The following is a 10,861-nucleotide window of genomic DNA, read 5'->3' on the forward strand; positions in this document are numbered from 1 at the left end:
CATATAGGCTGAATGTTGGCTGAAAGCTAAGATTTATATTCGCATGCTTATTATACGCATATGATTTTGACGACTCTTTGAACAAAAACAAAACGTTAAATTCTCAGTCGCCAAAAGGACATTATAGCAATGATCTATACAACTCGATTCAGATTACATTCTAAACTAGAACAACCTTTGATAGTCAAGGAGTTGATTCAATTTATTGTATGAAGCAACTTAAATCCAACCCTCGTAAATTAAAATTCATTGTATGAAGTAAGGTCATTATTTAACTGATATTTTTATGATCAGAAGGTAAACTCAATGGTCAAAGAGGTCTGAACCCTCACAGTGACAATTGTCCATTGTCGTCTAGACTGGTTCTACAAGCCAATGTGTACAAGCCAATGTGTACAATTTGGTGCTTCAAGCAAAAGTGACTTAACCATGGGGGTGTTCAAGAGGAACACTTAGCAAAGATATTTGAACTTGATAAATTTCAGAAATACAAAGCAGTAAATCCTCAAAAAGATAAAAAGTTAAGACACCAGTTTTGGTACAAATGTCACCGTGTAATTTTGATGGATATAACAAAATGTCTAAAACAGGATATCCAAAACAAGTAAAGTTCGTAAATAACATGCAAACCATATTCAAAACTTGCATTGCAATCCCCATTATATTGGACTATCATCGAACAGAAAAAAAAAAAAAGCGATTTCAGAATACCTGAATTACCTCCATATCATCGAGAAGGGGCGACGAACTTTCTTCAAATTATGCTGAATTTCTCCCAGTAAGTGATCGAGTTTTCTTAAAATGCAGCTTATTTTACAGGCTCATTGATTTGGAGAGACGTTTTGGACAAGCTTGCTTCAAGTTCATTCAGTTCATCCATGTCCAGATCATCATCATCGTCGTCATCATCATCATCTTCAATATCAGAATTGGCTTGTTCAGAAACAGCAGCCACACTTGTTGATGTACTTGGTCCACCAGTCGATGAACTTTCTTGTGCCTGAAATTAGATAGATGACAGATTTAAGAATTCACAGTAAAGGTGGAAAAGTCAACATGATCACTTATGAATGGGTAGATTTGGGTTATGTTTAATCTTACGTATCAATGGGTTGAATGAATTGAAAGTTGACCAAAAAAAAAAATTTAATGCACTAAACTTCCAGAATCATTTCATCATAAAAACAACATTATTGTACATAAAACTAGCTTCTGTTATCAGTTGTGCCACTAATTATTAAGAAAAATATTGAATATTTTGAAGAAGAAAAAAAAGACGTGCCAGATCAATCCAGACCCGTTTGCAATAAGCAGAACATCTGAACATGTCTGGTTCTCATACTAGTTTGGAACTTGTTAGGAATTGTCTCTTGGTCAACCTTGACAAACTAAGTGCACAAGTTATGCAGTGACATGTCTTTCGGTAGCAGGACTCTATGGTGTGTTCATGCTATAAATAGTAATTTTGAATCGTTTACCTACGAGTGCATAGATTTGGGCTATGTATTATCTATAATAAGTCGAACATGCAAAATAAAAGATAAAAGATGCTGAAAAGAAACAAGTCAATTGAGTGCAAAGTCTCAAAAGTGTTTTTTAAAGTGTAAAGCCTTCCAAATCAACTTATCAAACCGTTAAATTATTTATGAAATAATGTAATTATCATTCATTTTTTTATAGTAATAATTAATGTAAATTTTTAAGATCTGGCCAAAAAGTTCTCTAAATCCTATCCTGATTCAGCTCATATGTGAGTTATTCAAAGCACGTATCAGGCGAGCTGAAGCGAGAGGCAGGGCTAAGTAACCTAAAAATCACATCTTGCTAAAAAAGGTGATGCCATTAAAGGGGGTGAGGTGGAGACAAACACTGTTTAATGCATCAGAAGCGCATTTAAACGTTTCATCAGGAGGTTATAATCCATGCTTTTAAGGCCCGTGCGTTTTTAATCAAATAAATGGGCTGATGGGCTATGTGATTTTAACAATTCTTGTGCATAAAAACCTAGAAATCCTAAAACTTAACCTCTCTAAGCCTCTAAGGGTACCAATTATTTGTATTAGGTTATTAAAATTTGGTTATCTTAGTTGTCTAATGATATATGATTTATAAATAACTTAAAAATTAATTATCCATACAACTCATTTAGGGCATCTTTGTTGGAAAAATTCAGTTTTGGTCCACAAAGTAAGTGTAAGCAGAAACCAATAAAGATATTACTTTTCTACCAATATTAATTGTTGAGTGGTTACCTTTTTGGCTCAAAGGGCAAAAGGTTATTACTTTTCTGTATTTACCTCAATCATTTGATTACTTGTACAGATGAACTTCTATGCAGAATAGGATAATAGTTGTGAAAAATGCAACTACATAGTACATAGAACATCAAGGGCTACCTTTTGGGTCGTATTATCAGGTTCTTCTTCTCTTTGGTACTGCTCATACGCCTCAGCATCATCCACAAACAAACTAGCATCAGAAAGAAACAACTCGCGCCCACTGCATCACCAGAAATATAAAAAGAAAAAGAAAAGAATATTAACAGGTATCCAATTTATAATGTATAGAGTATGCACTGAAGATCTCTAAAGATGGACAAATGGGTGTCGCCAAAATGGATCAGGTTGCCTGGAATAACTCGGTGCAAAAATTCTAATTTATAAAAACCAAATAGCCCGTCAAATATGATTACCAGAGTAGTATCATATCAATAAATATTTAATGTTTGAAAAAATAATTGAATGAAAAGGTTTTATGCAATAAAAAACCACTTTTGGCAGCTTATGAACTAATAAGGCTTCTCCCTCTTACTCTTTTCCTAGAATACACCGGTTTGACACTTTAGAGACCAAAATATAGCCCGAATGGACACATTTATAAGATAATGGGTCGATATGGTCATGACTAGAAAAAAACAAACAAACAAACCTCATCCGGTCATTCTTAGCCCTCTCTGCTCTCTGAGCAGCCAGACCAGCTTCTTTCTCGTCAATCTTTTTCTTCTTCCATCCCATAAACAGATCAGTAGTCATTGGAGTTGTTGTCTTTACTTTCGCACGCTGAATTTATAACATAGCCATAATTTATAAGAATTGGTTTCCAATAGTGTAGTAACTAATAGATGGTATACGTAAAGCAAAACAAAGGTACTGGTGTATGTATATAAAAAGCATCTACAAAGAAGATAAATAATTACCTGATCCTCAATTTCATCCTCGATAGCTAACTTGTTCGCCTCTTCTTCTAAAAGCGCCTTCATTTGTGACTTTAGAATGTATCCAGGAGGAAGAGCATGTCTGTAATGACACTCCTTATTACCATTTGGACACTGCCAGAACCAACCGTATTGCTTTTTCTCCACTGCATCGAGAAAATGTTTGCAAACCTATAAAAAAACAAATAGTGAAACATAAAATTGCAAAGAAAACCAAAATATATATTGTGAATACACAAAAATTCAAAGTCAGCAGACTACTAAAACAAAAAAACTACAAAAACAAGAACGGAAAGGTAAAGAAGTTAAGAAAGAATACAATGTCAGTTGGTTTATTCTGGTTGTAATCTTTTCCTTTCGATTCAACAACTTTTTCCAACGTCTCAAGATCCCAGTCCTCCATAGTTCCTAAGATCCCAAATGATGAAATTAGTTATACTCCACGTCAAACCACGAAATAGAATAGAAGTGTAATAATACATGTTGATAGATCACCTTCATCGCGCTTATCACTGAAAATGTCAATCTTTTCACCCTTCCTTTGTACATTCAAATCATGAGAAAACTTGCATTTGAAACCTTTCGCACACTGACCAGCCTTGAAAAACTCACACAATATAGACTTCGGATCCACCCCTAACCATAACCACAATTCATATATGAGTATATGAGTATAAACCATAAAAGATTTTGTATAAAAGAACTTCAATTCACAAATATGTCATTGAGATAATCTGATTGCTTTTGCTCATCCAAGAACCCGTATAATATAATGGAAAATGCATAAAAATGGTAACTTTTAGGTTAAGACAGTCAAACAGATAGGTATCTTGAAGTTATACTTGAGAAATTTTTACAAGAATTCGTGCTTTAGGTAGCACTAAGAAAATCATAGTGTAGATAAATTAGGTATGTATAACAAGCTACAAAAAAATAATACATTTTGTAGATTTATCATTATGCTATATTCACAGTAGTAAGATTAATCAAAGATCAGATAAATATCATTTCACGAGTAACATACCATGAATAATCAGCTGTTTGGTGCATAATATTAACATAAACATAGAAGAAAGTCGTCTAAAAAATAAATAAAGATAACAAAAACTTCTACAGGGTACAAATCCATGTAAAATCTAGTACCTTTCAAATATAGTTTAATTTTAGTCTAAACTTCTACAGGGTACAATAGTTACAAGGTTAAAGTGGTTAGCAATTTTATCTGTATTACATGCCCTGAATAACTTTAGAATTAGAAAACACCCCATCCGATAAACATCACACTTTCATCTAAAAAAATTGCAAATCAATTAGACTATATGATCTATGAAGTACCACTAAAAATCAAAGTTTCAATATATAATCCATATAATGACAACGTATAAGGGATCACTTGTTAAAACTACTTATCTACTCATTCAATTTTCATTAAGCAAATAACCTGTCTATATACAATCAATTATCAATCAAACTGCTAATAACAAGTACCTGATTCCAGACTTAAATGAAACACATTCGATTTTGAACTCAACTTATGAAATTGCATAGTATATAAAAGGGGAAAATATATTACCAGGAGGTACTTTAGGTTGAACAACAGCAATTTTAAACAACTCATTCAATTCCTTCTCTCTAGCTTTCTCTTCATCCTTCTTTTTCTGTTTATTAATAAATTCATCAAATAAATAAAAGAACAAAAAGATGACTAATAATTAAATTAAACAAAGTACGTAATTATTAAAAACCCTAATTACCTTGGCAGCAAGTTTGGAAGGATCAGGTTTGGGAATAACATTCTGCTGCATCGCTTGTACATATTTCTGTACATTTTTGCTTTTGTTTTTGTTTTTAAGACCGAATGTTTTGTCTTCAACTACTTTCTGCTTCTTTGCTACCTCCGCTTTCGATTGTTTCGGTGGCATTCTTCAAACTGAAGTCAAATTTGAACGTTTTGCGTATCGAATTTGCGTTTTTAGTTCACCTAATTGGATCAACTATTTGGAGATTAAAAGTTTTGTGAATGGATTTAGCAATTAGGGTTTTATCGGTTGCAGAAGTTAGAAGTGGAGTCTAGACGGAGTGGTGGTGACGAGGGTTTGCTTCTGTTTAGGATAATTAGCCGTCTTCTAAGGGTAATTTAGTCATTCGCTTATTTTTTGTTACGGAGTAATTTTCAATTTTTGTACAACAATAAAAGTAAATACAGAGTGATACAAAAGTGTGTCTCTCAGGATGGGTGTTGCCGGGTTGGGCCAAGGTTGAAAAAGACGGGTAGTCGAGATGGTCGGGGCCTTAAAACATCGAGACAGAGTTGAAACGAGGATCGAGACTGACGTTGACTGACGTTAACTTTTATATATATAAAAACTATATACAGACATATTTTAAAGCCAAAAAAATATTCGTTGATTAGTTTGTACCTATAATCGCTATTATCTTTAATATAATACAAAAAATTAACACAAAACTATGTTAATTTTGATATTAACTGACTTTTGACCGATTTTAACTGAATCTTTGACTTTTGACCGGCGTTGACCAGACCTTTCATGCATTTGCCCCAACTTTGACCGTTGACCACCTTATTAAACGAAAGGACGGGATCGAGACGGGCTATTCACCAAAACTTCGCAACGGGAGTCACAAGGGACGCAACAGACGTCGTTTACAACACTGGTTGGGAGGTTTCGTTTTGCTTAAAGTGGTCGTCTTTTATTTTATTTTAGTTTAGTTAGATGTGTTGGTAGCATTTAGTTTTCGTGGTTTGTAGCTCTTTCATTATGTTTAGTTGCCTTCTTACACTCTTTGTTTCATTAGTTTCAGGTTATTTGTATTTTATATGAAGCTTTCCCTTTTTTTAATTAAAAAATATCGTATTTCAAAGAAAATATTGCACGGTTCATTGGGGATTTATGATTAGTCATTTTGATTTAGTAGCTGGAAAATTATTTTGGAAAATTATTTTAATGAACGTCACCCATTAGGTAATGTACACATTTAATTAAAATCAGCTACATATAAATAATAACTTATTCGATTAGTAAGAGTTGTTTACATAAAGCTTAATAAGATTAATTGTCTAAAGATATTATTTGCTCATTCTTTAAGTTGTTTATTTAGATCTTATTCACTCAACAAATCTAAATGAAAGTATTATGACTCAACTATAGTGTCCTTCAAAATATTACAGTTACTTCTCTTTTTCAAACTATTGACGCTTATCTTTTCCAAACTGCTAACACTTCTAAACACGGAGTCAGAAAATTAAGATTAAGGGAGGCTCGACTTCTCTTTTAGAATGGTAAAAATAAAGAATACTACTATACTACTATGTATGTTATAAGTGAAAGGGTCTCACATATTTTAGATGATTGTACCAATAAACATAAACATTATATATTATGTTAATGAATAAAAAATCATATAGATTACAATTAAAATATTGGGCTCATGGATTATATTTTCAACATAGAAATACAGAGTAAGAAATAAAATTAAAGTAACAATCTATCATCATATTTTTCAATAAAAAAAGTAAATGAAAAGGAAATTTAACATTAAGTTGTAGCTTGGCTGGTAGTGGTCAGGCTCTCTTAGCGAGAGGTCAGGAGTTCGACTTCGCTAGGCTACAACATTGCACTCAATGGTATCCCTGACCTGAATTATCCACCCAGGTCACCTTTCTCTTAGTGCGGGGGCAGCGGAGAGGGGGGTTTTACCGGTCATGCTCTCGGATTAGTCCGAGTTTCTTCCAGAGCAGTACTAGGGAGCGGCTTATGCAACTACGGGAGATGAACGCGTGAGTAGTTAAGTCCCCTGGATGATCCCAAACTGATGTTCAAAAAAAAAGAAAAGGAAATTTAACCAATCCCCTTTCTTTTTCTTCAACGCTTTCTTTCTCTTTCCATAAATTTTTGCATAAAAAAATGACTTCATTATTATATCCTATCAAACTATTGTAAAAACTGGTTCAAGGCGCTCAAAAGACAAAGTTCGGCGTGTTCATCAAGGATATTTGACTCCTTGTTTATCGGTTTCTTGTCTTGTTTTATTTTTTGTATTAGCAATCTGTGTACTTGGTTTCTTTTAGTTTTTAGTTATTGTCTCAATTTAGGTAGGTAGGCTCGTTATTGATAATTCGCTTGGTAGCCGCGGCCTCATCGGGATCCTCTTTTGTACCTCTTGTTGAATTCGTTTTCTTTTCGAAAACGTTTTCCGTTTTATATAATGTTCTCGTTATTTCGCCCAAAAACAAAAAAAAAACAAAAAAAAAAACTTGCACCAAAATCACTAAATAACAATGACTTAAGTTGGGCTATTGGAGGAGGTTGAGCACCACTCACTCCCCCTTTTCTCCGCTATTGAACACTTCTCTTTTCAAATTTTTAAACATTTGTACAATATATGTTTTTAAGGATCAGGAACAATTATTATTTACAGGTGAAGAAAGTCGGTGTCAGTCTCTTGCTATGATCATTACATGTTCTTTCTTTTACCCGAGGCAACCACAAATTCAAAATAACACAAAGTTTGACACTAGTTGCAATATGCATCTTCGAACACTAGCTGCAGACACAAGAGGCAGTCTACATTATGTATCGGTATCCCTGACTCGTGTCGATTTGAGTCTGTGCTCATGCGTCGGACTGAGCATATATCAATGATTTTTTGGCTGTGTACATACAATGCCAACTTTTGAACGTTAACCTGCTGCATCTTTCATTTTTAGGAGAATCAAGATATGCGAGCGTACAAGACGATACAGCATAAGAAACTAGATTTATTCATTTACATATAATTAACAAATCAATTATGAGTATTTATACAAAGCTTTTGAATAGATAACATCTACTGTATTATTTTGTAGGGTTATACAAGCCGACCCATTTTGACACATACCATAAAAACCCAACAACGCCCCCCTACAAAAAAGTTTCCACTGCATGTGTCTTCTACTTATGCTGGATAACAGATTTACAGATATTTCCATTAGCCACTTCCATCGATATTTCCGTTAGATGAAAGGTGAGCTTGATATTGCTGCAAAAATAAAACAAAGTACGAGTCAGCACAATCCAAGCCTTACAAGTTAGATCATAAACGTGTTATGCTGGTTTTTAACTCAACTTAATTCAATTCAAATTGGTTTCTAACTGAGCAATCGTAGTAGGCTTACATTGGTTTTAAATTCACTCTAAGACATTATCTAAAATAAAATATATCAAAAAGCCAAACAACATAGAAATATAAACAGCTATGAAAATTAGTCCATCTCGTATCCATTTAACATGCAGTTTTCTTCTTATAATAGGGGCAGCCAGGCACAACTTTGATTCTAAGAACGTACTACCGAAACTCAAAAGAAACAATAAGCGTTCTAGCAACAAATGTGTACCTGTAGATTGATTGGCAACCATGTAAATACAGTTGATTGATGTTTTAATTTCAAATATCAGCTGGATTGGGTACTCTTCTTGTTGTGGTATTGTGTTAATTTGTGATTACTGATTCTAACAATATAAGTCTTTAAAGGATGTTGCAGTAGGTGATATATTCACGATGAAGCCATTGAGGTAATATCAATTTAAGTAACTTACAGCATGATATGCATATGGTGATTTCCCCTGACGCTCAAAATGCTTAGCCATTATGGACCATTCAATTGGTCCCCAATCTTCCACTTCAAAGCAATTTCCAAGTGCAGATTTGTATAACTAACCACAAAACCCCAAGTCTCAGTCCTTTATATAGAAGTCGAAATAATAAACATTTAACCTTTTCCGAAAAAAACAAAAAAAAAAAAAAACACCTTAGCCGTATCAGTCAATAGCTCACTCCCTGCCGGATATGATGCATAGAACTGATCCCCTCTTGAAAAACCAGCTCTCGTCCTTCAAGTATTAATTTAATTTACATGAGACAGCCCGTTAATTCGAAAGTTAAAATGCAATTGACTTTATGCAAATTTATACTAATACATTAGGTGTCTTTTGTCGTAAGTGTGTAACTAATCAGCATGAAAAGATATTAGTTTGGAAACAAACTTGATGTTGTATGTACAGTCAATGAAATTTGTACGTACGTATTGGAGTTGTATGCGTGGCTAATGAGAGCCGAAAAAGAAAAGAATATTGTTTTGCCAACTGCTCGTCTGAACTTCTGAATCTTTAAAATTTCATTCCAACCATCATAAAGTCTACTCATCTTTAGTAGTAATTGATCATAAAAAGAAGATACAGCACTAAATAACCACCTGTAAAATCAATTAAGGTGTTTCATGGAACAACTGGTGTACAGTATAGATACAGATGATACATTTTTTCACAGCATGAACTAATATTCAAATAAAAGAATTCCTGATATATACATTAACCTAATTATGATGGTCTCACTTGAAATTAAGATGATTAGGGTTTACATCTAACTAAACTAAAATTAAACTAAGCTAAACATGAATTATAAACATATTCAAGGGAACTATAAGATAAATATGACAAATTTACCAGCGACTAAGGATTGTGGTGTTCTCCGGTGAGTAGGTTGACGGGAGTGTTCGCCGGAGATCGAACTCCGGAGGCGTTGCTTCTCCGGTGAAATGACGGTGTTTACGCTATTATATCAAAGTTTGTCAATTTCTGAAAATGGCCACAAAACTTTTAGTAAAGTTATTAGTTTGGGATCACAGCTTTTATAGTTTTAAAATGTGCCACAACAGGTACGTACTTTATAATTCAAGGAAGTATTTCGTCAAGAAATTTTTTTTTTTTTTTCCCGAAAAACACGATAACTATATAACCAGAAACTTTAATCGTAAAATAGAAAAACCGAAACAAATGATACAATCAAATAAACACCGGAAGGCTCGAAACTGTTGGTTTATTTTGGCTACTAGAAGATATGTTTATCCCACATTGGTGGGAGGAAGATGTCAGGGGTGAGTGACTTGGTTATATAAGAGGGGCTAAGTCTTCATTCCAAATTGCACCAATCTGAAATGTCCCGTTCTTATTGATTAAAAACGTTCCATATTAATTGATTTCGTTGCGAGGTTTTGACCTCTATATGAGACGTTTTTCAAAGACTGCATTCATTTTTAAAACAAACCATAACCTTTATTTCATAGATAAAGGTTTTAAAAAGCTTTACGTAGATTATCAAATAATGATAATCTAAAATATCCTGTTTACACACGACCATTACATAATGGTTTACAATACAAATATGTTACAACAAAATAAGTTTCTTGAATGCAGTTTTTACACAATATCATACAAGCATGGACTCCAAATCTTGTCCTTATTTAAGTATGCGACAGCAGAAGCTCTTAATAATCACCTGAGAATAAACATGCTTAAAACGTCAACAAAAATGTTGGTGAGTTATAGGTTTAACCTATATATATCAAATCATAATAATAGACCACAAGATTTCATATTTCAATACACATCCCATACATAGAGATAAAAATCATTCATATGGTGAACACCTAGTAACCGACATTAACAAGATGCATATATAAGAATATCCCCATCATTCCGGGACACCCTTCGGATATGATATAAATTTCGAAGTACTAAAGCATCCGGTACTTTGGATGGGGTTTGTTAGGCCAAATAGATCTATCTTTAGGATTCGCGTCAATTAGGG

General features: G+C 33.5%; 2 protein-coding genes across 2 annotated transcripts; both read right to left on the bottom strand.

Annotated features, from left to right (window-relative positions):
- Window positions 1-488: 488 nt before the first annotated feature.
- Window positions 489-5,293, bottom strand: LOC139893603 (zinc finger CCCH domain-containing protein 11-like). Its single transcript, XM_071876765.1, has 8 exons — window positions 4,969-5,293; window positions 4,788-4,872; window positions 3,710-3,850; window positions 3,534-3,622; window positions 3,197-3,385; window positions 2,929-3,059; window positions 2,397-2,499; window positions 489-1,000 (listed from the first exon to the last, which is right to left on the bottom strand). Exons 1-8 carry the CDS (start codon window positions 5,134-5,136, stop codon window positions 809-811), a joined length of 1,098 nt encoding a protein of 365 aa, XP_071732866.1. The 5' UTR covers window positions 5,137-5,293; the 3' UTR covers window positions 489-808.
- A 2,731-nt stretch (window positions 5,294-8,024) lies between these two features.
- LOC139893604 (uncharacterized) lies at window positions 8,025-9,831 on the bottom strand. Its single transcript, XM_071876766.1, has 5 exons — window positions 9,718-9,831; window positions 9,297-9,467; window positions 9,024-9,105; window positions 8,812-8,928; window positions 8,025-8,254 (listed from the first exon to the last, which is right to left on the bottom strand). Exons 2-5 carry the CDS (start codon window positions 9,416-9,418, stop codon window positions 8,204-8,206), a joined length of 372 nt encoding a protein of 123 aa, XP_071732867.1. The 5' UTR covers window positions 9,419-9,467; window positions 9,718-9,831; the 3' UTR covers window positions 8,025-8,203.
- Window positions 9,832-10,861: the final 1,030 nt, after the last annotated feature.

The sequence above is a fragment of the Rutidosis leptorrhynchoides genome, chromosome 2, assembly GCF_046630445.1.
Source record: "Rutidosis leptorrhynchoides isolate AG116_Rl617_1_P2 chromosome 2, CSIRO_AGI_Rlap_v1, whole genome shotgun sequence".
NCBI lineage: Eukaryota > Viridiplantae > Streptophyta > Magnoliopsida > Asterales > Asteraceae > Rutidosis > Rutidosis leptorrhynchoides.